Below are 27,035 nucleotides of genomic sequence, written 5' to 3' on the forward strand. Positions count from 1 at the left end.
GAAAACTCAGAGAATCCTTTTTATTATCCAGTTTTTTTCCTTAACAGCACCACCTTCAGTTACTGTCAACATTTTGCTATATTTGTTTCTTATGGGTCTACACTGCCCCCACCCCACCACCACTTTTCTTGCTGAGGATTTTAAAATTAGAGAGGTAGACAGCATTTCTTACATAATCACAATACTACTATCATAGCCAACAAAATTAATAACTTCCAAATGTCATTTAAAATTCAGTCTATATTCACATTTTCCAGACTACTTCAAAAATGCCTTTGTATACTTTGTTCACATTAAAACCCAAATAATAGTTTACTAATTTCATTTGCTTATGTCTCTTAATTCTTGTTTTAATTTAAAACAAGCCCCACCCCTCTTCTTTTTAATGCCTTTGATTTGGTAAAATAACTGAGTCTGTTGTTCTGTAGAATGTCCCGCATTCCGAATTTAGCTGTTTACTTCTTTGTGGTATCATTTAACTTATTTTTGTTTCATTTTCTGTGGATTGGGAGTTAGATCTAATGGTTGATTATATTTAGGTGTATTACTTCAATTATTTGTTTATTTAGGTCCTAATATATATTTTGGAGATATACACTTCAAAATAATATCTGTTTGTTTAACTTATACCAGTGCTAGGCTTGATTAGTACCTCATATGGTGACATCCTGATCCTTTAATTGTGAAGTTCCTCATTAAGCTTTCACCCAGTGGCTTTATCATCTGTTGATATCTATGGTCTTCCATTACAAGTGACCACTACCTGAATCATTTATTTCAGTGTGGATTGTTAAAATAGTGATTTTTCTGAATGTATCATTATCCATATATTAGCTGGAATTCTATAGCACATTAACATAATGGAGTGCTCGGTGGCTGCAAAAAGAAATGCAAAAAGAAAAGCATAGAGTTATTGCCAGGACATTTTTTTAGTTGAAAAAGGGGCTATATTTAAAGCAGCATGTATGTTTAGCTTATATAAATAGAAACAATGGAAGGATTAAACCATAAGCTGATAAAAATAGTTAACAATAGGCAGAGGTGACTAAGAGTGAAATAAGATATCTCTGAATACCTTACTGTACTACTACCTTATTATAATTTTTTTGACATTAGAATTATGTAAATGTCATGTTTACTCAAAAACCAAAAAGGTTAAAAATGATTCTTAAATATGAAAAACAAAATAAAATTTTTAAAAAACCTGTTTATCAAGTTGGATACATTCTAATGTCAGGAAAAGTACTGTTCAAGCTGATCTTAAAACCTAGTATTTTATACATCTCAGTGGGATATAATGTAAGGACAAAAAGAACTATGAAAAATTTAATAATCTGACATGATAGTGTTATAAATGTATATTATAGGATAAAATAATGCTGTTACCGTTAGAAATCAAGATTTGTAGCAAAAGAGAACAGAGATACCAGTATAAAATCAAAGAACTTAAGTAAAAACCCCATCATCTTAAATTTGAATTGGAACTGTCAACATGGATTCATTATTTGCTTCTACTTTAACCTCTATATTTTCCATCTTTACCTATTGCAAGTATCTGGAAGTAATAACAGCACACTAGTAATAAGCACCTTTGTAATCCAGGTTATGGTTTTTAGATATCATCTCTACTGAAAAGGAGCCAAGATTCCTTTTTAGACAAACAATTCTAGGTTTGAAGTAAAAGAGTATAAAATATTGTCTAAGAAAGCAGGGAAACTAACAAAGGCTAGTTAGGTTCATATAAAAGGATACTGGGGCCATCTTGAAAGGGCTGTCACTGGCTAAAGATTGGGTAGTTTGAACATAAGAATAATGACTATAATTCATTACATCAGTTTGAGTTAACAAAAAGCCATGAATTCATGATAATAGTAAAAATATAGGAAACAAAAAAATAAGGCAAAACCTGTTGAACACCATTGTACATTTCTGTGGTATCAACTCATTGTGAAACTTGATAATTGGGAGTGGGGAAGGGGAACCTTGAGACTATTGGGGCATTTATTCTGTTTTTCAAGTATAAACTGTATTCAGGGAAACCAAATTGCTAATGTTGAAAAGCATTGTTGCTGAAATTTCATTACGAGGGTTAACCTTGCTAATAAGATTCAAATTTATTCAATATTTTTGCTTTGAGTTTTTTTCAAGTGTGCTTTAAGATTGACTGCATACTAAGTCATTCTATTACCAAGCCAGATTTAAATTTTCTTACCTTTTTGCTTTTTCTGTATGTTGAGATATGTAGTATATATAGTATAAGAATATTTATTTATGTTTTATTGTTCTTTTGTTTTGAATTGCTCTTTCAGCAGTATCCTGGTGTAAACCAGCTGTCCTCCAGTCTAGGAGGATTGAGTCTTCAGAGTTCTCCACAACCAGAAAGCCTGAGACCTGTAAACCTCACTCAGGAGAGGAATATTTTACCTATGACTCCTGTTTGGGCTCCTGTACCTAACTTGAATGCAGATCTCAAAAAATTAAACTGTAGCCCAGAGTAGGTATTTATTTATTTTATAATCTTTATTAAGTGATGAAAACATTGCGTGACTTTCAAAAATAGTAAAAGTAGTATGTTATTTCTTCGGTTGGAAGTTTTGTTAATGTTGACTTTTCTATTTTAGTTTGTATAGATGTAAAATTTGATTTAGATAATCTGTTTTTGTTCCCATCTCTGTCTCAGTCCAGTCCCTTCCCCCATCACCTAATGTTAGGGAAATTATTTCTATTTGAATGAAGGGTTTCAGGAACCCAAATCTAACTATATTTATTATTTCGTAAGTCTTCTTCCTCACTTTTCAATAATAATAATCAATCTTTTAAATAAGGACAAATATTTAAAATTTCAGGCTTTGCTTGAAAAGAACATAGACCTCACTTATGTAATCTCAAGAACAGGTTTAGATAAATGGTTTATCTCAGAATTTTCTTTTCCCACTCAGTAGACTCCCAGGCTTACTAATCCAGTCTGAATCTAGATCGGATTTCCTTTAATAGAGAAGTTTAGCTGGTAGACTGCACTGGCAGCCACCAATCCCTGGTGTACCTTTGTGTGAATGAGCTCTGTTACTCACTTCACAGTGCCTCATGTCTTTGTTCTTGTATGCTTTTAGTTTTTCTGTATCCTATGAATAGGATATCCCCCTGGTCTTAGTTTTTTTTTGTTTTTTTTTTTTGTTTTTTTTTTTTTAGAAGACATCCTCCCGCTCCTGGAATTTCTCCTCCTCATAAAGTAAACACTGATTCACAGAACAACATTGTCTTTCTTGTTGTTGTTGTTGTTTGTTTGTTTGATGGGGTCTCATTCTGTTGCCCAGGCTGGAGTGCAGTGGCCCAATCTTGGCTGACTGCAACCTCTGCCTCCCAGGTTCAAGTGATTCTCATGCCTCAGCCACCGAGTAGCTGAGATTACAGGTGTGCACCATGATGCCTAATTTTTGTATTTTTAGTAGAGATGGGGGTTTCGCCATGTTGGGCAGGCTGTTCTCGAACTCCTGATTTCAGGTGACCTGCCCGCCTTGGCCTTTGGACACGCCTATAATCCAAAGTGCTAGGATTATAGGCGTGATCCACCGCACTTGGCCAACATTGTCTTCTTTCTTGCGTTAGGAGAATTAGTATTGTTTAGAGCCAATATTTCCCTTTTCTTTTTTTGTTTTTCTTTTTTTCTTTCTTTTTTATTTTTGAGATGGAGTTTTGCTCTTGTTGCCCAGGCTGGAGTGCAATAACACCGTCTCGGCTCACTGCAACCTCTGCCTCCCAGGTTCAAGCGATTCTCCTGCTTTAGCCTCCTGAGTACCTAGGATTAAAGGCATATGCCACCACAGCCAGCTAATTTTGTATTTTTAGTAGAGACATGTTGGTCAGGCTGGTCTTGAACTCCCGAGCTCAGGAGATCCGCCTGCCTCGGCCTCCCAAGGTGCTGGAATTACAGGCGTGAGCCACTGTGCCCAGCCTATTTCTCTTTTCTTAAAGCAGTAGTTTTCCAGCTTTTTTAAAAAAAGCTGCAAACCACTCTTTCAACCAAAATATTATATAGAATTCCAATATAGAAAATAGGAAGTGGAGCTGCTTTGAGAATTTCCCCTCTTCTTCTACTGTACTCTACCATCCACATACCATCAGTGCCTCAGGTCCTCCCAAGATCGTTTCCATAAAAGCATAGGGCATCATGGATTATAGGTTGAAAACAGCTGCCCATCCTTCTGAATATAAGTTGCTATCAGGTTGATAAGTTTGTAAATTATGACCTTGTAGTATAAAAGGTTAGGCACCCCCTCCGTAGGTAAATGTAGTGTATGGGCCATGCATGGTAACTCACATCTATAATCCCAGCACTTTGGGAAGCTAAGGCAGGTGGATCACTTGAGCCCAGGAGTTTGTGACCAGCCTGGACAACATAGTGAAACCTCTTCTTTACCAAAAAACAAAAAAATTAGCTGAGCATAGTGCGGTGCACCTGTGGTCCCAGGTACTCTGGAGGCTGAAGTAGGAGGATCCCTTGAGCCCAAGAGGTGGAAGTTGTGGCGATCCGAGATCACACCACTGTACTCCAGTCTGGGTGACAGAGCGAGACCCTGTCTCCAAAAAAAAAAAAATTGTTTAAAAAAAAGAAAGTATGTTGCATACGTATAAGAGAACCCATAGGTAAGGGGAAGGCATACATTTTTCTACCCAGTTATGTGTGTTTTGCGAAAATGTCTCTTTTATCAAAATAAATAATTAGGAGTACAGGCTTTAGAGTTGAGCAGACCTAAGTGGCTATAAAACTGTACAGTTTACTTAACCTCTCAAAGTCTCAGTTTTGTCAACTGTAAAACAGGAATAATAATAGTATCAACATACTAAGATAAATCATTAATTCAATAAATATTTATCGAATGCCTTGTAAGTTAAATGCAACGCACTGTTTTCTATGTGCTGGGGATAAAGTTGTAAACAAAACACAGTTCCTGATCTCTATGGAATCACAGAACTTATATTCTATGAACAGTCAAACTAGTAAATATATAATGTAATGTTCAGGGTATTACAGTGAAGAAAAATCAGAATAAGGAGTACGGGTAGAGGGTGACTCTTGTAAATAAAAGAGTCTGGACAGGTTTACCCAAAGACTTTTAACATTTGAGTGGAGATCTGGGTGAAGTGAGAGAGTAAGCCATATGACTCCTCTGGGAATAAAAGGGTTCCAAGCTGCATGAATAGCAAATGTGGAGGTCCTGAAGCAGGAACAAGCTTTTTGTGTTCAAGGAACAACACTAAGGCTGGAATAAATAGATATCTCTATATCTGTACGTGATATTAATGACTCTTCTTAAAATTTCTTGCCTGGCTTTCAGTACTTCTGCTTTTTACTTCTTTGGCCTCTCCTTTATTCATTCTTTGTTTATGGACCTTAAAACTTCATGAGTTATTTGGCCAGGCGCAGTGGCTCACACCTGTAATCCTAGCACTTTGGAAGGCCGATCACAAGGTCAGGAGATTGAGACCATCCTGGCTAACATGGTGAAACCCTGTCTCTGCTAAAAATACAAATAATTAACCGGGCGTGGTGGCACGTAACGCACACTTGTAATCTCAGCTACTTGGGAGGCTGAAGCAGGAGAATGGTGTGAACCCGGGAGGTGGAGCTTGCAGTGAGCCGAGATCACACCACTGCACTCCAGCCTGGGCAACAGAGCAAGACTCCATCTCAAAAAAAAAAAAAAAAAAACTTCCTAAGTTATAAGCGCTTTCTCAATGAGAGAAACTGGGCTAGGGTGATACAAAGACAAAATTATCTCTGATCTCAAGTGGCGAAGACAGACAAGAAAAACAACCAATTAAAGTAAATCAGACTAATTGATATCATAGAAGCATACACATATCTCAGAGCACAGAGAAAGAAGTCATTCCTTCTAACTTGGGGAGTTACGAGCGATAGTTGAGGATGGTTATGAGCGATAACCTTCATGAGTCTTGTAGTAAGAGTGGGAGTTTGACAGGTGCAAAGGGGGCAGTAAAGCAGGAACAGAATAATTAAAGAAATAGGCCTTTTCACTCATGTTTTCTTTGTGCTCCTATTCATCTCCTCCAGGCTAATCATAATGGAGCAATTGGTCTTCCCTGAATGTGTACTACTTTTCCACCATGAAAGTGTTGACTCTTTAATTTAGATCTTTTGGCATATATTACATACATGCCTAATTAATCAGGACTTTCTTGCTTACAGTTATAACAACATGCCCAAATGATTTTCACTTGTGTCCTTAAATGCTCTTAATTATCTTATCTACTTCAGTGTATTTTTCTCTGATAGCTAATATCTTTCATGTTGTTTATGTTTTTTGCAGTTCATTTCGGTGTACTTTGACAAATATTCCACAGACACAGGCTTTACTGAATAAAGCTAAGCTTCCTTTAGGATTGTTGTTACATCCCTTCAGAGACCTAACGGTAAAGTAACATTTTATATTATTTATGGGTACTGATATGTATGCTTATGTACAAGGTACTTAAATTTTATATTTCCTTAGAATTTTCTTTATCTTCTTTTATTTGAAGTTAGAAATAATCATTTCCATAACATTCAACTTGGCAAATGTTTTTTGAACACCTACTTTGTGACAAGCTCTAAGCTAAACACTGTTAGTACAGAGATGATCAAGTCATTGAAGTTGCCTCCAAAAAGTTCTTATCTAACTGGGGACAAAGATGTAAAAATAATTACAGTGCAGGATAATTAATACATGTAATTAATCAAATTCTATGAGATACTTAGGTAGTGAGTACAGTATGAGAAGTGATTCCCTGTGGATACAATAGCAAAAGTTTTCTATAAGTGATGAAGTCTGACCTGGATTTTTAAAGATTAGTAGTTTTGGAAGGTGGAATGGCCATGGAAGGTAGATACACTTTAGGAGTTCTTCGTTAAACACAAAGGAAACACCAACAATGATGTCCACTTAGACAGGAAAACTGTCTGTTCCTTAACAAATTAAACAGATTTGTTAATTAAAACAAAAAACTTTGTAACAGTAGGGATTTTTAAACCTTTAAAGTTTTAAAACTTTTAAATTTTGAAAACTTCAAAAATAATTTTATTCAGGGTTGTTTTATTTGTACTTCATAAGTTGCATTTCTCTCTCAAACTTTTTTTACTACTGTTGTTTACTACCCTTCTTACTGGTTCTGAGTTTTCTTTTGCTCTCATTCATCCAAAAAATATTGATTGACTACCTTCACGTTGGAAGCTGGAGATACAAAGGTTAAAAAGCTTTCCTGTGAAGTTTATTTTCCTACTAGGAAGTATAGGAAAGATCAAAATGAATAGAAAATAAAAAAATTGTAGTATATAGTAAGTACATGAATTTATTCAGTAAATATTTTTAATCACCTATAATACTCTTAAAACCTTATCTGTAAACCAAGACAGTTAATTTCATATATATATATACACACACACACACACATATATATGTGAGAGTTTTTCTGTAAATATGAGGATCATACAAATACCTTCTGGAAGCATATATACTAAATTGTTTACAGTGACATCCTCTGTGATGTAGAATTCTGTAATTTTTTATTTTCTCATTCTCAGTTAACTGCATTTCCTGATTTTTTTTTTTTACAACAGATAATGTGGTTACTTGCATAACAATAATCATATGTGAAAAAATTAAATACAAAGATCAAAATGTTCATGTACAGATAGAACAAAAAACAGAATGAAATATACTAAAATGATAGCAGGTTAATTCAGGGACATAGAATAATATGTGATCTCTTTATCTTTTTTCATATTTTCTAAATTTTCTACTTGAATATAAAATTCCTTTCCCAAACTAAGCATGGAGATGTAATTTTTTAAAAAGGCACATTGTGTTTGACTGCTTCTGGCCTCAGCTTCTGTCAGAAATTGCTGTGGCAGTCTAATGAGCAGTGCCTAATAGTCTAGTACCGGGTGCAGTCAACAAAGACAAAGGTATTTGTATATGGTGTATTTCTCTCTTACTGTTATTTCTAAAGGTCAGCTGATAAGATCTCATTTACATTATTTTCTTGGCCAATGTTTGGTATGACTTTATTTTAGTGTTATGATTTGTGACAAGAGGGAGAAAACTTGATGGCTACATGTGTTGCTCAGCATGTCCCTGGATTTTGTTAATATGCTTCCATATAAAACCACAAAAATACCACTGCAATCTCTGCTTTCCAGGTTCAAGTTAAGGTTTATGTTCTATATATGGAACAGAGCAGTATACATTCTCTTTTTCCTTGGGGTGCCTTTTTCTGCTACAACTTCTTTATTATATTTCCTAGCAATTACCAGTGATAACATCAAATACCATTGTGAGGTGCCGATCCTGTCGAACATACATTAACCCCTTTGTATCCTTCATTGATCAACGTAGATGGAAATGCAATTTGTGCTATAGAGTTAATGATGGTGAGTTTTAGATTCTTAAATGTGTTTTAATCCTATTTTCAACATTTTTTTGACATTTTATCATTTCCTGGTGTCTCTCTTCATTGCTTTAAAAAGAATTTTCATGCAATCTTTAGTAGAGGGAATATAGGCTAAGGCCTAGGGATTCTTCATTTTGGCTGACCAAGGGATAATTGACAATGAGGAGAGTAACAATGAGGACAAAGTAAAAAAAATAGGAACAGTGACACTCATGCAGGTGAGCTTATGCAGACTAGTTATGCTTGCCCCTGACAGTAAGATTGTCTTACATTTGTCTGTTTGGTTCATTCAACTCAGGTAGAACTTTGCCAGTGTATCTAGATGCATGCATGTATATGTGTCTGTCTCTTGTTCCCTTTATTTATTTCTTTGGTTCCCTTACTAGAGTTGCTTTCAAATTTTTGTTTCTCTGTCTGATTTTTTTCCATGTCATTTGATATAATGACTAGGATACAAGTCTAAGAAGGAAGGTTACTTGCATCCTGGTTTTCTCACCTGATTTCAGAACATAAGTTTTTTTATCCTTCTGATCTATTGTTTTTTTTTTAGGTTTTTTTGTTTGTTTGTTTGTTTGTTTTTTGGAGATGGGGTCTTGCTCTGTCACCTAGGCTGAAGTGCAGTCGTGTGATATGGCTCACTGCAATCCCTGCTTTCCAGGTTCAAGCTATAAGTTCTAATCATGCCTCAGACTCCCAAGTAGCTGAGACTACAGGCTTGCACCACCACTCCTGGCTAGTTTTTGTATTTTTAGTAGAAATGGGTTCCCGCTATGTTGGCCAGGCTAGTCCTGAACTCCTGGGCTCATGTGATCCATCCGCCTCAGGCTTCAGTCTCCAAAGAGCTGGGATTACAGACATGAGCCACTGCGCCCAACCCTGATCTTTTTTTTTTTTTTTTGAGATGGAGTCTCGCTCTGTCACCCAGAGCAGTGTCACCCAGTGCAGTGGCTTAATCTTGGCTCACTGCAAGCTCCGCCTCCCGGGTTCAAGCAATTCTTCTGCCTCAGCCTCCCAACTAGCTGGGACTACAGGTGTCCACCACCACGTCTGGATAATTTTTGTATTTTTTAGTAGAGATGGGGTTTCACCATATTGGCCAGGCTGGTCTCGAATTCCTGACCTCGTGATCTGCCCCCCACCTCGGCCTCCCAAAATGCTGGGATTACAGGTGTGAGCCACCGCGCCTGGCCCCCTGATTTTTTTTTTTTTTTTCCTGAGACAGAATCTCACTCTGTCACCTAGGCTGGAGTGCAGTGGTGCAATCTCAGCTCACTGCAACCTCTGCTTCCCAGGTTCAAGCGATTCTCCTGCCTCAGCCTCCTGAGTAGCTGGGATTACAGGCGCACACCACTATACCTGACTAATTTTTGTTTTTTTAGTAGAGACGGGGTTTCACCACGTTAGTCAGGCTGGTGTTGAACTCCTGAGCTCGTGGTCCGCCTGCCGTGGCCTACCAAAGTGCTGGGATTACAGGCGTGAGCCACCGACCTGATCTATTTTTTAAGGAGGGCTTAAGGGATTGATTTTTACCATTAAATGTTCACAGAACTGTTGCTAAACCTCATGTAAATATTGATAATAGATATTTAGGTGTGTATATATGTGTTTAGTTACAAATTGTGTCTCTAAATTTGTACTGGGACCTCTTATCTAGTTCCTGAAGAATTTATGTATAACCCCCTTACACGATCTTATGGAGAGCCTCATAAACGACCGGAAGTTCAGAATTCAACTGTGGAGTTCATTGCTTCTTCGGATTACATGGTAACTATTCAGTGTTAAGATTTGTTGTGGAACACATATTGATCATTTGTAATTTTCTGTTAAGTGAATTCTTATTGAGATTTTGAAATTGTTTATACTCATAATTTTTAAAAACAAATTAATGCTGAAAGTTTATATTTAACAAAGAGAAAATCTTTCTAAAGGTTATTTGATCTCCTAGAAGGCTTTCTATGAATAAGAAATGTTAGGTCTGTCTGTCTGATGATGGGCACTAGCATCTATGATTTGTTGCCATTTTTATTTCCTTGCATGGAATGGATATAGGTACCCTTTTACCATTTAACATTTAAGACTCTCAAAACAGAGAAATGCATGTTTTTGCCCAAAACGTAAGTTTTTTCGCCAAGTACAGATATCAAGATAAGTGGATATGGACTTCTCTCTAATTTTTTCTTCTGTTCCAATTAGGAAATTCTATCTGTTCTTTAATTATATGAACTCTAAGATCTCATTCTTCTTTTCACTTCAGAAACGAATTATTGACCCTAAGTTTTGCTCATCTTATCATATCTTCTCTTTTTAACATATTTATAAAAACTGTGTTGGCGGGGCATGGTGGCTTATGCCTGTAATCCCAACACTTTGGGAGGCTGAGCTGGTTGGTCACCTGAGGTCAGGAAGTTAAGATCAGCCTGGCCAACATGGTGAAACCCTGTCTCTACTTAAAATACAAAAATTAGCTGGGCGTAGTGGCGCACGACTGGAATCCCAGTTACTAGGGAGGCTGAGGCAAGATAATCGCTTGACCGTGGGAGGGGAAGGTTGCAGTGAGCCAAGATCGCGCCGTGGCACACAGCCTGGGCAACAGGGCAAGATTCTGTCTCAAAAGCAAACGAACCCAAAAAACTGTATCTTCTGTAGCTGCATCTCTAATCCTTGTCTGCAAAACTTAAACTGCTGCTAGTGAAAAGGAGTAACTGATGTGCATTAAATTTTTGACACCTGGTTCATCTTTATTTTTGTAATTTTTGTATTCTTTTGTGTCTGATTTGGCATATGCCCACCTAACTTCCATTTTCATGTTTGTTTCTGTATTAACTATAATAAACTTTCTTGATCACTTTTACTCTCAAGCTCTACCTTCTTTATGATTATTTTCCCACTCCATTCTGGGTTCTTAGGAATCTTAATCTAATTGAAGTGGTAAAGCAAAAAATAATCTTTCAAGTTTTGCCATATGATTCATATGGCCCTTGGTTAGCATATTTTTATTATTTATTTATTTATTTTTGAGATGGAGTCATGCTCTGTCACCCAGGCTGGAGTGCAGTGGCACGATCCTGGCTCACTGCAAGCTCCACCTCCCGGGTTCATGCCATTCTCCTGCCTCAGTGAACTGGGCAGTAGCTGGGACTACAGGCACCCGCCACCCTACCCGGCTAATTTTTTTGTATTTTTTAGTAGAGACGGGGTTTCACCTTGTTAGCCAGGATGGTCTCGATCTCCTGACCTCATGATCTGCCCGCCTTAGCCTCCCAAAGTGCTGGGATTACAGGCGTGAGCCACCGCGCCCGGCCCGGTTAGCATATTTTTCAGAAAATATTTCATATATTCTTTTATTTTAACTTATTTATTTATTTAATTTTTACTTGAGACAGAGTTTCACTCTGTCACCCAAGCTAGAGACAGGGTTTTACCATGTTGCTCAGGCTGGTCTCAAACTCCTGGGCCCAAGCAGTCTACCTACTTTGGCTTCCCAAAAGTGCTGGGATTACAGGCATGAGCCACTGCACCTGGCCTATTTCAACGTTATATAACAGCAGTTTTCAGGCGTACTCCAAAGAAAACAGTATAGTGAACCATCCTTTGCCCATCACCAAGCTTCAACAATTATCAACCATAAGGACTTTTCAAAGAATGTATTTACAGGCCAGGCATGGTGGCTCACACCTGTAATCCCAGCACTTTGGGAGGCTGAGGCGGGTGGATCAGCTGATATCAGGAGTTCGCAACCAGCCTGGCCAATACAGTGAAACTTCCCGGTCTCTACCAAATACAAAAATTAGCTGTGCGTGGTGGCATGTGCCTGTAGTCCCAGCTACTCAGGAGGCTGAGGCAGGAGAATCGCTTAAACCTGGGAGGCAGAGATTGCAGTGAGCCAAGATCATGCCGCTGCATTCCAGCCTGGATGACATAGTGAGACTCTGTCTCCAAGAAAAAAAAAAGTATTTACAATACCATCACAAGGACTTCCTTTACACATAGCACTTAAACATTAGGATTCACTCACCTCCAGGTAACCCAATAGCTGGTACTAATGGCAAGTTGTTGGGTTTAAATTTTGTATTTAGGAAAGGGGAAGGGATGTACATCTAGAGAGCTTAGCCAACACTCCTTATCAGAAAAACATTTAACCCATCTATTTAACTGTGGCTGTGTGTCAACTGCCTTGTCATGCTTAGTCCACAACCAACTGAATAGAAAAAAAAATTAAAAGCATATCATTTTCATGAGCACATATTACAAAACAGCAATCCTATTTGTATATTTTTTGTATTAATATATTCAGTAAATAACCAGTAGTAATAGTGATATATAAAAAGAATATATAAAAAGAATAAATTATATATAAAGAATAAAAAGAATAAATACCCAATAAATTACTTTATTTTTATTCCTTTCAGCTGCGTCCTCCTCAACCTGCAGTTTACTTGTTTGTTTTAGATGTGTCTCATAATGCAGTGGAAGCTGGATATTTGACAATTTTGTGCCAGTCACTCTTAGAAAATCTAGACAAGTAAGAATACTTTTAATTCATACTATACATGTGTGTATGTTATATATATAAATGGATATAAATATGAAGTGTTCACAGTTTGTGGGATTGGGTTTGGTTATATTTATCAACTAAAAAGAGTACTACTTATGTACCATAGAATAAGGATCTAGATACTCGAGTTATGATTTATGACTTGGTATCTGAATTATAGAATCATAAAACTCTAGTATTTAGTTAGGAATTTAGATCTTATCTAACTGTCTGACTTAGCCAGTCTGAACACGGGGCCAGAAATCTTGAGTTAGCCTGTGTATCGGGAATCTGGATGAGACTATCAAAAAGACAAAAGATAACATGTTGGTGAGGATGTGGAGAAAAGGGCAGCTACACTTCGGGGAATATAAATTAGTACAGCCATTATGGAAAACAGTATAAAGGTCCCTCAGAAAATTTAAAACAATTGTTGTATGATCCAGCAACCCCACTACTTGTAACATATCCAAAGAAAAATCAGTGTGTGGAAGATATATCTACACTCCTATGTTTATTGTAGCATTATTCACAAGAGCCGGGATACATAATCAGACTAAGTATCCATCAACAGATGGATGGATAAAGAAGCCAGTATATGTGCAAATGGAATATTATCCACCCTTTAAAAAGAAAATTTTTCTCATTTATGATACCATGGATAAACCTGGAGGTCATCACGTTAAGCGAGATAAGAACAGACATTGCATGTTCTCAGTCATTTGTGGGAACTAAAAAGGTAAATCTCAGAAGTAGAGAGTACAGTGGTTGTTACCAGGGATAGGGTGGGAGGTTTCGAGAGATGCTAGCCAAAGTGTAAAAGATAGGAGGAGTAAGTTCAAGAGATCTGTTGTACAACATGGTGCCTGTAGTTAATAGCAGTATATTGTATTCTTGGAAAAATGCTAAGAGATTAGAATTGTTGTATTCTCACTACAAAAATAATAACTTTGTGAGGCAATGCATATATTCATTAGCTAGATTTAGCCATTCCACAGTGTGTGTAGATATATATATATATATTTCAAAACAACATGTTTTACATGACATATACGTACAATTTTATCTGTCAGTTTAAATAACATTTAAAAAGATAAAAGGATTTTTTTAAAAAGAATCTGGATGAGAGAAATCTGGCTGTAATTTATGCCTGAGCAAGGAATTTTTTTCATGAACTTGTTTTAATTGCACTGATGACAGAATGAGCTGGTTTAAAGGGAAGGAGGAAACTGATTTTGTGCTTAATATGTTAGGAAGCCAGAAACTGAGCATTTTCTTTCTTTATTTTTATTTTGTTTTATTTTTTTTAAGACAGAGTCTCGCTCTGTTGCCCAGGCTGGAGTGCAGTGGCGCAATCTCAGCTCACTGCAGCCTCCGCTTTGTGAATTCAAGCAATTCTCCTGCCTCAGCCTCCCTAGTAGCTGGGATTACAGGCACCCACCACCACACAAGGCTAAGAAACTGAGCATTTTGGCACATTAGTAATGAGCTGGATTGTGGAAATGGAAATAGCGAGTATAGGATATGTGGCTTATACCTGGATCTAATTCCCTCCTCTGTGTCTACCAAGATTAGTCATGAAGGAGCCCCTCATCTAGCTTTAAAAATGAACTGTCCAAATCTCTGGAAAATACAGTTGTTTGCACATTTCTGTTTCACTCCAACACCCACAAGAGATGTGACTTCAGGTTGTTAGAGTGGTTCACCACTGCAGTGGTTCTCAACATGTGTAGAGGTGTGGGGCTTGTTATATATGAGTACTCTGTCCCAAGTACTTTGGTGGTTCCAAAAGGTTCTCCTCTACCATATGAGCTTGAAGAGTCCTTGCCCTGTTGAATGCTACTTCTAGTCACCATAGTCTTCATATCACTGATCTTGGCCTGAAAGGAAACTGATGACATTAAGATGTTCAAGATTTTAAAAATTCAGAGATATTGAGAGATTTGCTTTTAGTGTTTGTTGCTTCATGTTTTAACCCTTGAAGTATTTGCCCCTACTTTAGTCACAAGTGCTTCAAAAATAGCTTTAACAGTGAGTGTCAATGGAAGACTACTCTACAGAGATGATTGGTTGGCTTGTTGTTGGTTTGTTGTTGATGTTTCTGTCTTTTTTTTTTTTTTTGAGACAGAGGCCTGCTCTGTTCCCCAAGCTGGAGTGCAGTGGTGTGATCTCTGCTCGCCGCAGCTTTGACCTCCCAGGCTCAAGTGATCCTCCCACTTCAGCCTCCTGAGTAGCTGGGACTACAAGTGCACACCATCATGCTCGGCTAATTTTTGTATATTTGGTAGAGACAGTGTTTTGCCATGTTGCCCAGGCTGATCTCGAACTCCTGAGCTCAAGCGATCCACCCACCTCAGCCTCCCAAAGTGCTGGGATTATAGCCACTGCACCTGGCCTGTTTTTGTTTTTAAATACCAAGTTTTAATCCCCCAAGAGGGTACACCATTCTTGGAGGTACTAAAATACCAGGTTGATACATAGAGTGAATGGAGCAAGCTCCTATTGCATCACTATGCTCCAGAAATCCATTTAATCTATTAGCCTTGCATGGAAAAGTATGAAATAGGAGCCACACTGAGAGAGATGATTGACAACTTGTAAGTTAAATAGACTGTGCAAAACCAAAAGTGTAAAACTGGGAATGGAAAATGTTTTTAAAATGTTTCTATTTGATTACAGCAGAAAATAGAAGCATTGGGAAAGTAAAAGAAAAAGAAAGTGATAGAATAGCAACAAATGTATAATATGTTTTTGGAAAGGGCTCTGGAAACTTCTTTGAGAAAGAAGAGTTTGATGCTGGAGCAGTTTCAGTTCAACTTCGTTTATTTTTAGCTTGGAGTAGGTCAGTAGTCTTCTCTAACCAGTAATAAATGACCCCACCTCTCAGTGATCTTAGAAGTCTCACAGGAGTGAAGATTAGTGTGTGGAAACATCATAAATATTGACCATATTGGTAAGCTGAACATCCACATAACTTGTGGCATTCTGTTCTCTGAAATACTCTTGACCCACCTTGCAGACTATATCTGAATACCCTGATTAGTCATCCATAGCAGTGATAATGCTTCTTGCTTTGATGCATATTCTGTTTTGGCATCCTATAATATCTAAAGATATTTTAAAGGCATTGTTAAAACAATAAATTACATAACTCAAGTTAACATAGTTGGTAGTACTTAGTAATATGCTTCTGTAAGATGAGACATCTATCTTATTAATAAAGCTTGACAGGCAGTGAAATGGTAATTCTTTTATACCGTGGCATCGACTTTTGAAAACAGTTCTAACAACATTTTAAAAGATTAATGATAGATAAAATGTTTCAGTGTTCATAAATGTGGTTTTTGTGTAAAATTTTACACATTAAAATCTGATTTGCAGTATATTCAGTCTTTTGGAAAGTACTCATTTCTCATTCTGCCCTTAAAATGCTTAAGCAAGATATACTATTGTTCTGATACTGGAACTGGAAGTAAGTTTTCACCTTGGTCGTCTTCTCTGATATATATTTGTTTAGATAGGGATAATTTTTCTGTCCCCTGTAGAAAAGCATATGTGTAATTATCCTTGGACTTAAATTACTATTTCATTATTTTCTGAAATGAAATATGTTACTGAGCACTCTGAATTTAAAATTGTCATTTTTATCTTTAGGCTTCCTGGAGATTCACGAACAAGAATAGGATTCATGACCTTTGATAGCACTATTCATTTCTACAATTTACAAGAAGGATTATCACAGCCTCAAATGTTGATTGTGTCTGATATAGATGGTAAGCAGTCAGTAAAATAAAAACCTTTCTGACTACGGACTTTGAAATGGGGGCTACTTTATTTTAATATACATCTTGCTATATGCTGTGAGGATAATGTCATGCACTTTAGTATTTGTTCAAAATAATTGTTTTTCTGGAAATACTTGATTAGTTATTTATGCCTGTGTATGTATTATATACATGTATGTATAATATATGCAGAGTGTGTATATTTAATAAAGCAATATTATGTGGGTGCGCTGGTTCACGCCTGTAATCCCAGCACTTTGGGAGGCCGAGGTGGCGGATCACCTGAGATCGGGCGTTCAAGACCAGCCTGACCAACATGGAGAAACCCTGTCTCTGTTAAAAATGCAAAATTAGCCAGGCGTTGTGGCGCTTGCCCGTAATCTCAGGTACTCAGGAGGCTGAGACAGGAGAATTGCTTGAACCGGGAGGTGGAGGTTGCAGTGAGCTGAGATCACACCATTGCACTCCAGCCTGGGCAACAAGAGCGAAACTCCATCTCAAAAAAATAAAATAAGTAAAATAAAGCAAAATTATAGTACACATTACATGTGTGACCTGATAAAAACTTTTGGATTTTCTAATGTATTCTTTTGGTCCGATTTGTTGATTAAAATATATGTTTTCCCTATAGATGTTTTTCTACCTACACCGGATAGTTTACTTGTGAATCTATATGAAAGTAAAGAGGTAAGGTTGATTTGTTTTCTTAAAGCATAAAAATATATTGTGACTGGTAACTAAAATGTTTAACATTTATTTACTTGATATATTAATATTACAAATAATAGACAATGTAAATGGCATGTTTATTGACTCCTCAGTTCCAGTCCCCAGAAATACAGTGACGCATGATACACTATGGAATGTTTTAAAAGAAGATTATTCCTTTGCCTTCTCAGTAATTCAATTTTTGATCTTTGTTTTCTCAGCTTATAAAAGACTTACTGAATGCATTACCAAATATGTTCACCAATACAAGAGAAACACACAGTGCCCTTGGTCCTGCACTTCAGGCTGCCTTTAAATTAATGTCTCCAACAGGTGGCCGTGTGTCTGTATTTCAGACACAGTTACCTTCCTTGGGTGCAGGACTTCTGCAATCCAGAGAAGATCCTAATCAGAGATCAAGTACAAAGGTATTTTATATTTAGCTTTTTGTCATGTTCAAGATTGTGTAATTATTTGTTTATTCTACTTTTCTAATTCATTAATAATAAAAAACTGGCAAGAGAGTTGGGGTTTTTTGTTTGTTTTTTGTTTTGTTTTTTGAAACGTGGTCTCACACTGTCGCCCAGGCTGGAGTGCAGTGGCACGATCTTGTCTCACTGCAACCTCTGCTTCCTGAGTTCAAGCGATTCTCCTGCTTCAGCCTTCTGAGTAGCTGGGATTACAGGTGTGCGCCACCATGCCTGGCTGATTTTTTTATTTTTAGTAGAGACGGGGGTTTCACCGTGTTCGTCAGGCTGGTCTCGAACTCCTGACCTTGTGATCCGCCTGCCTCAACCTACCAAAGTGCTGGAATTACAGGCATGAGCCACTGCGCCTGGCCGCCAGAGAGTTTTTGTTTGTTTTTGTTTGTTTGTGTGTGTTTGTTTGTTTTTTTGAAACAGAGTCTTGCTCTGTCGCCCATGCTGGAGTGCAGTGGCGCAATCTCGGCTCACTGCAAGCTCTGCCTCCCGGGTTCACGCCATTCTCCTGCCTCAGCCTCTGGAATAGCTGGGACTACAGGCGCCTGCCACTACGCCCGGCTAATTTTTTTGTATTTTTATTAGAGATGGGGTTTCACAGTGTTAGCCGGTATGGTTTCAATCTCCTGACCTCGTGATCCACCCACCTCAGCCTTCCAAAGTGCTGGTATTACAGGCGTGAACCACCGCGCCTGGCGAGTTTTTAAACTCAAATTATCTTTTTGGTTTTGTGTCACAGTATGTTCTTTTTATTACTTTGTAAGTCATAGAAATTTATAAATCATTTAGTATAACCCTTTCATTTTATAGATGAGGAAGTAGAGTATCTAGGTAAAGATTAAATAACTATTTAATGGTAATGGTAGTGCGACTTGACTTTCTGACTCCAGTGTTATTTTCTATTACGTAAGTGGTAAAACTTACTAAATGTATCTATTGTAATTCAACATCCTCATACTAATAAATGTTTTCATTATAAAGATAACGCAGATCATTGTATAACACTTGGAAAGTGGAGAAAAGCATAAATCACCAATAATCTAACGATACTAGCATTTAGTTATACAAACATACAAATAAGCATAATGGGGCATCACACGTGTGTGTGTGTATATATATATGTGTGTGTGTGTGTTTTTAACTGACCTTTTTCATTGGAGAATATATTGTGAGCATTCTGTGAAGTCACCGAGAAAGTAAATGTGAAAATAACCAATTAATTGATTGCTTTTGAGCTATTGAATAGTTGTCTTCAGAATTTTTTTCTTTTGTTTTTTAAAAGTAGAGACAACATCTTGCTGTGTTGCCCAGGCTGGCCTCAAACTGCCGAGATCAAGCAATACCCCTGCCTCAGTCCCGCAAAGTGCTGGGATTGCAGATGTGAGCCAGAGCTGTATTTGCACTATTTTTTAAAAAAAGGGCTAGGTGTGGTAGCACCTGCCTGTAACCTTAGCTACTCAAGAGGCTGAGGCTAGGGGATCATTTGAGCTTAGGAGTTCTAAACCAGCTTGAGCAATGTAACGAGACCCCATCTTAAAAAATAACAATAATGGCCAGGTGCAGTGGCTCACACCTATAATCCCAGCACTTTGGGAAGCAAAGGAGGGTGGATCACTTGAGTCCAGGAGTTTGAGACCAGTCTGGCCAACATTGCAAAACCCCATCTCTCCTAAAAATACAAAAATTATCTGGGTGCAGTGGTGCATGCCTGTAATCCCAGCTGCTTGGGTGGCTGAGGCAGGAGAATCGCTTGAACCAGGGAGGCAGAGGTTGCAGTGAGCTGTGATCACTGCCACTGCACTCCAGCCTGGGCAACAGAGCAAGACCCTGTCTCAAAAAAAAAAAAAAAAACAATAATAATAATGAAAGGAATATATGAAGCTGGACATTACTTGGGTTTTATGTGAAGATTTGGTCGGGGCATTTTTAAACCCTTATTTCAAATAATAAATGAACTACAATAGTCATTTTTCTTTTGTACAAGTTCTGTCTGGCCTCAACATATATTTGAGAACATGTCATTATAAGTAGTTGTAAGTGCAAATTAAACAGTTTTAATAGTGTCATAAATCTTTAGCAACATATCCAGTTTTGCCTTAGGATAAATTGTTAGAAGTGAAATTATTGGGTTAAAGGGCATAATCTTTAAGTTATTAAAGAATGTTTTGTTTTTCCGGGTTTTTTAATCAACCTCTCTTCTTAAGGACTCTCATCCTGTAACCTCCATTACGTAGTGTTGCTTTTTTTATTCTTCACCAATATGCTAGAGAAAAAAGGAAGCGTATTTCACTCTTTAAAGAAATTGTATTTTAAAATTGCATTTGAGAAGGAAGCTAATTTTAAAATAATTGTATATTTTAAACTCATTAACAAGTTTAGCTGGCATTTAGTTCGTTGACCCATTACAATCCATTATAAATTACTGTGGTGTTTTGAACACAGGAAGCTGTTATATATTTACTGAATCCTTTGATAGAGTTTTGTTTTGTTTTCTCATTTAACTTTCAAAAATATTCTCTGTCTGCCTGCCTGGGACGCTAAAGTTTCAGTATCTGTTCTGGTTTACATATTCCTTCATATCCTTAATTCCTTATATTAGAGTAAGCTCTAATATAATCATCATACAGTGTAGTTAAGAGGATTGAAACATTTTGTTAGGAAATATTGCATGGTGATTCAGAACTTGGAGACTCTCTCTAGTGTCACCTTCTCAGCTCAAGTCTTCTCATACCAAAAAGAAACACCTTCCTTAATCTTTTAAGTTATGTAACAATATTTAATAATGGTTAACAGCACTCATTCTGCAGCCAGATTTCTTGGGTTTATATTCCAATATCCACCCCTCAATATCTGTGTAATCTTGGTCAAGTTACTTAATCAGTTATCGCCTCAGTTTCTTCATCTGAAAATGTAGATAATAAAAACCATATGAGATGTGTTATGAAAATTATTTAATTTGTGTGAAACATCTTAGTGGTGGCACATAAGTGTTTTTTATAAAGATTATCTATCATTGTTATTATCATAGGAAATCTGCACCAAATGCCTAGACATTTAAAAAACTCCTTAGTTTGGTAGGGAGGCAGAGGACATCCTTTTTATTATAAAAGTGACATGAAAACATGAGCATAAAGATTTCTAGCTCTTACTTTATGATCTGTTGACTTAGGTGGTACAACATCTTGGCCCCGCAACTGATTTTTATAAGAAGCTTGCATTAGATTGCTCAGGACAGCAAACCGCAGTGGATTTGTTCCTTTTAAGTTCACAGTATTCTGATCTTGCTTCGCTAGGTAAGGAAAGTCATCATGTGTACATTTGTTTAAATAAACGTTTTTAATGCATACTTAAATCTAAACTCTTCAGTGAGCATTCTCAATATTTTAGGGAGAAAGACAAGTGCATTAGATAGACAATATCTATGAAAACTACCAGTAAAGTTTAAAGCATTATACAAATATAAAATGTCACTAGTATTTTGTTTATATAGCATGATTCCCTTACCATTCTGCTCAACAGTAAACTTTATCGTATATTTTATAAATATTACTGTTTTCTCAGATTTGTATGTTCTTATTTTGATGTCTTAGGTTTTCTCGTGACTTAGATTTCTTCGTAATGTGAATCTGTACTACTGTTGGACAAGTAGAATATTATTTCTATAACTAAAACTTCTTGTATTTCTCTCTAAAGCTTGCATGTCCAAGTATTCTGCAGGGTGCATCTATTATTATCCATCATTCCACTATACTCACAATCCTTCACAAGCAGAAAAGTTACAAAAAGACCTAAAACGGTATCTCACAAGAAAAATTGGGTTTGAAGCTGTTATGAGAATAAGGTGTACTAAAGGTATGAAGTTGTAAAACTTACACTTTATATTAAATACTTGTATCAAAGTCAGTGAGCATTCCATGTATTGACTACCTCTGACTGTTCATTACAGAAGACTGTTTGATCTGGTTAGCCATACCATGTTTTAAATAGATAATAGTTATTGAATAATCCTTGCCCAATTTTTAAAAATAACTTGAATAAGTAGACAAAAGTAATGTTTGGTTTACTCAGAAGAACCTAAGGGAAAGCGTATATTAGAAATGATTTTAGAAGGAGAATTAGAGGAATAGGGAAGATCTTAAATAAGAATTGTCAAATGAAGGGTCTTTGCCTTCATGATCATTTAATGTACACTTCCTTGGTTTTATGTGAATATTTGTTTTAATCCTTTATTTTAAACCTAGGATGAGTTATATAGTAACTCTCATTTGTTTAATTTACAAAATTTGTTTTGTAAAACCCTCATTTGTTTTACAAATTAAACCCTCATTTGTTTAATTTTGCAAATTAAACAAATGTTTAGTCAGATTATGTCTGACTTCAAGTCACATGTGAGAAAATGTAAATAAGGTTAGGTGTCAATACAACTGAAATGTATAGTCTGCCTTTTATATAATGTCCACTGGTTTTTTTGAATTGATATTTTAGAAACTCTGCCTACACTTGAACCTTACTCCCCAGTTATCCTTTTGATTCAAAATCATAAACATCTTTGACTTTAAAAAGTAACTTTAGGTTGAGGTGAAGATATTATTGTTAACTTCATTTTTTTGCATCATTTTCTCTTTTTTAGGTCTTTCAATGCACACTTTTCACGGTAACTTCTTTGTCCGTTCTACTGATTTGTTATCCCTTGCCAACATCAATCCTGATGCTGGATTTGCAGTGCAGTTGTCAATTGAAGAAAGTTTAACAGATACTTCCTTAGTATGTTTTCAAACAGCCCTATTATATACATCAAGCAAAGGTAATGTTAACAGAAATGAAATATAGTCTGCAGCAGTAATTCTCCCCTCCTTTCACATGGCCTTTGGTGGAGTGGGGAAAAAGAAAGAATACACAGTGGGAAGTAATGGAATATGTATTAATCAAATATATGTTGTTATTTTCTTTCTTTTTTTACTCTCACTTTTGAGTCTTTAAACAGTACACTTTTTTAATTTATGGAAGACTTGTATTCCTAGAATCTTGTTTCAAAACAATTCATGCTAAATCCAGCTATGCCATTCTTTGTATTATTTCTTGCTCCATAAAGTAAAAAACTGTTTAGCAATTAAGGCCTTCATTTGTTACTTGACAGTTAAGTTTTCTGATATTTTACTCTGGGATATAATTTAGAATGAGTGATATAGCGTATGTTCATACTCTGCAGATTTGGAGAGTGTTTTAATTTTCTTTTAAAAATGTTAATTGTAAAACTTTGTTTTTACATCTCAAAATCCTGTTGGTGACATAATCTAGCCAAAACAATAACTTGAATAAAAATTCGACTTGTGGCCAGGCATGGCGGTGGTTCACGCCTGTAATCCCAGAACTTTGGTAGGCCGAGGTGGGTGGATCACCTGAGGTCAGGAGTTCAAGACCAACCTGGCCAACTGGTGAAACCCCGTCTCTACTAAAAATACAAAAATTAGCTGGGCATGGTGGCGGGCACCTGTAATCCCAGCTACTTGGGAGGCTGAGGCAGGAGAATCACTTGAACCCAGGAGACAGGTTGCAGTGAGCTGCAATCACAGCATTGCACTCCAGCCTAAGAGACAGAGCAAGACTCTGTCTCAAAAAAAAAAAAAAAAGAAAATATTCGACTTGTTTGCTTTGTTTTATTTCCTTTTTGATCTAATGTATTTTCAATGACTTTTTTTTTAGGTGAGCGGAGAATTAGAGTACATACACTTTGTTTGCCAGTGGTAAGTTCACTAGCAGATGTATATGCGGGAGTGGATGTACAAGCTGCCATCTGCCTTCTGGCAAACATGGGTGAGTAAAAATTGAAGAAACAGGTGAAATGTATTTTTCTGTCTTGAAAACTGAAGCTTGGCTGGGGGCAGTGGCCTCACGCCTGTAATCCCAATATTTTGGGAGGCCGAGGTGGGCGGATCACGAGATCAGGAGTTTGAGACCAGCCTGGCCAACATAGTGAAGCCCTGTCTCTATTAAAAATACGAAAAATTAGCCGGGCGTGGTGACAGGTGCCTGTAATCCCAACTTCTTAGGAGACTGAGACAGGAGAATTCCTTGAACCAGGGAGGCGGAAGTTGCAGTGAGCCAAGACCGCGTCACTCCACTCCAGCCTGGGCAACAGAGCGAGACTCTATCTCGAAAAAAAAAAAGAAACTGAAGCTAGGGTTTTCTCTTACTTAAAAAGCATGTTTTATATTTTTATTTACTGCAATGTGAATCAGACTGTCCTCACATTTCTTGCTTAATCTTACTTTCAGAATCTTTGAGAGAATTCATAATCTCTAAAAATGTGGTAAAAAACTGAAATGTCCTTCAAATAATGTATGCACAAACCACGGTACAATCATACAATCAAATATAATTCAGCAATAAAAAGGAATGAACTGTCAGTACTTAAACAAACATGGATGCATCTCAGAGACATTGTGCTGAATGAAAGAAGCTGGACTCAAAAAGCTGCATAGGCCGGGTGTGGTGGCTCACGCCTGTAATCCCAACACTTTGGGAAGCCGAGGTGGGCAGATCACTTGAGGTCAGGAGTTCAAGACCAGCCTGGCCAACATGGTGACACCCTGTCTCTACTAAAAATACAAGAAAAATATTAGCTGGGTGTGGTGCTGCACGCCTGTAATCCCAACTACTTGGGAGGAGGCTGAGGCAGGAAAATCCCTTGAACCCAGGAGGCGGAGGTTGCAGTGAGCCGAGGTCGCGCCACTGTACTCCTGCCTCAGTGACAGAGTGAGACTCCATCTTAAAAAAAAAAAAAAGCTGCATACAAATGATTCCATATATATGACATTCAAGAAAAGGGAAAATTAGCAAATGGTGAATAATTGGGGTTGAGGCCAAAGGAGGGTTTTACTACAAAGGGGCAAGTGTAAGGGGATAATTTTGGAGTGATGGAACTGTTGTATATCCTGATTGTGGTAGAGATTACATGGCTACGCATTTGACACATAACCACTACAGAACGGTACTTAATTATATGTAAGTCTAAAAAAATCCTTTTGAGAATTAACATAGCACTTAAATGTTTTCAATGAATTTGCTTTGTATATGAACTCAGACATGAAACAAGCCTTGCTATTTCCCATACAGTCCTAGGGAAGGAGAGTCATTAATACTAATTTGGGAAAAATTATAATAGCATTTACTAAAGGATCCAAATTTTTTTAAATAACAGAAGCATTTAATCAGTCCCGGCGTAGTGGCTCATGCCTGTAATCCCAGCACTTTGGGAGGCTGAAGCAGTAGGATCACTTGACTTCAGGAGTTCAAGACCAGACTGGTCAATGGGGTGAGACCCTGTCTGTATTAAAAATACAAAAATTAGCTGGGTATGGTGGTGCATACAAGTGGTCCTAGCTACTCAGGAGGCTGAGGCAGGAGAATCTGTTGAACCCAGGAGGCAGAGGTTGCAATGAGCCAAGATCGCACCACTGCACTCCAGCCTGGGAAACAAAGGGAGACTCTGTCTTGGTGGCTGGGGGGGAAGAAGGATTTAATCAGATTGTCTTAAATATTTAACTAAAATCAAAAGCTTGTATATCAGATTTCTTTCTTAATTTTAACTTTTGTTTTTGATTCAGGGATATGCAGGTTTGTTACGATGGGATAATTTGTACCCCAAACCTCAGGATTCATATTTTTAAAGTATAATTTTATATATGGATTTTGAATTAATTATGCCATAACCAGTTGTTTTTTAATATAATTTTAATTTTAGTGGTTGGGCATATATATTATAGGTTATCCCTATTTTAATAGAATGTATTATTGTAGAAAAATAAGTTTCACATTATCTGTCTCTTCAGTGGCTGCATGAAAACTTGTGTTTATTTTTCCCTTTCACAAAATTTGTTGGCTTGGAATGCTTTACAAAAATTGTAGAGGATCACAAGGTATAATTCAGATTGTAGAAATTATATTGGTTGAGCAGAAAAAAATGATACATGTGACTTGGCATTTGAGTAATGGAAACCTTTCCAAGGCTTTTTCATAAGTAAATGGTAAATATATATTTCATTAATGTCAACAGGGGCTACATGTTTTGGGGTTTTTTTGTTTTGTTTTGTTTTTAGTCAGGACCTTGCTCTGTTGCCCATGCTGGAGTGCAATGCCACAATCACAGGTTACTGCAGCTTTGACCTCCTAGGCTCAAGCAATCCTCCTACTTCAGCCTCCCAAATAGCTGGGACTGCAGGCACATGCCACTGTGCCCAACTAATTTTTTAATTTTTTGTAGAGACAAGGTCTCACTATGTTGCCTAATCTGGTCTTGAACTCCTGGTCTCAAGTGATCCTCCCACCTTGGCCTCCCAAAGTGCTTGGATTATAGGCATGAGCCACCATGCCCAGGCTGGCTAAATGTCTTTAGACTTAAGAGATTAAAACAAAAATGTCCAAAAGAATCTAGACTTGTTCTGATTGTCACATTTATTTCAGAAAAAGATGTATAAGAAAACACTTGAAATGAGGGAGCAGATGAAATACATTTTTCTATCCTAAAAACTTAGCTGAATTTTGTTTCTTAAATAATGCATATCAATTTTCTCTCTTAGAGTGCCCATTGGATTCTAATGGTTAAAATACCTTTCACTTTGGTTGCTTTATAGCTGTGGATCGGTCCATTTCATCAAGTCTATCAGATGCAAGAGATGCCTTAGTGAATGCTGTAGTGGACTCATTGTCTGCATATGGCTCAACTGTCTCAAATTTACAGCACTCTGCATTGATGGCGCCCAACTCCCTCAAGTTGTTTCCTCTCTATGTTTTGGCCCTTCTCAAACAGGTAGCTTTTTTATACATTGGTATATTTAATATTGTTTTTTAAAATTCTAAGATGTTTATATGAAGAAAAGAAATCTAGGTTGTCGTTTTCTAATAAACTAGAGGATTATTCACTTTGGCATTGGAAGGGTTTTGAAGAATAGAAAAAGATCAATGGGGCCGTGCATGGTGGCTCACGCCTCTAATCCCAGCACTTTGGGAGGCCAAGGTGTGCGGATCAGCTGATGTCAGGAGTTCGCAACCAGCCTGGCCAACATAAGAAAGAAAAAGATC

At 37.1% G+C, this 27,035-nt stretch overlaps 1 protein-coding gene across 1 annotated transcript in view; it reads left to right on the forward strand.

The window, feature by feature from the left end:
* SEC24B (SEC24 family member B) overlaps positions 1–27,035 on the forward strand; it is a 95,059-nt gene that overhangs the window by 54,947 nt on the left and 13,077 nt on the right. The window contains exons 7-18 of the mRNA XM_011973263.1: positions 2,310–2,494; positions 6,330–6,432; positions 8,302–8,428; positions 10,103–10,212; positions 12,858–12,970; positions 16,637–16,755; positions 17,399–17,454; positions 17,697–17,903; positions 21,124–21,247; positions 21,648–21,806; positions 22,585–22,758; positions 23,658–23,768. Of these exons, the coding sequence (XP_011828653.1) occupies positions 2,310–2,494; positions 6,330–6,432; positions 8,302–8,428; positions 10,103–10,212; positions 12,858–12,970; positions 16,637–16,755; positions 17,399–17,454; positions 17,697–17,903; positions 21,124–21,247; positions 21,648–21,806; positions 22,585–22,758; positions 23,658–23,768 (1,588 nt within the window). The remainder of the gene's footprint in view (positions 1–2,309; positions 2,495–6,329; positions 6,433–8,301; positions 8,429–10,102; positions 10,213–12,857; positions 12,971–16,636; positions 16,756–17,398; positions 17,455–17,696; positions 17,904–21,123; positions 21,248–21,647; positions 21,807–22,584; positions 22,759–23,657; positions 23,769–27,035) is intronic.

This window comes from Mandrillus leucophaeus, unplaced genomic scaffold (assembly GCF_000951045.1).
Source record: "Mandrillus leucophaeus isolate KB7577 unplaced genomic scaffold, Mleu.le_1.0 Scaffold1361, whole genome shotgun sequence".
Lineage (NCBI taxonomy): Eukaryota > Metazoa > Chordata > Mammalia > Primates > Cercopithecidae > Mandrillus > Mandrillus leucophaeus.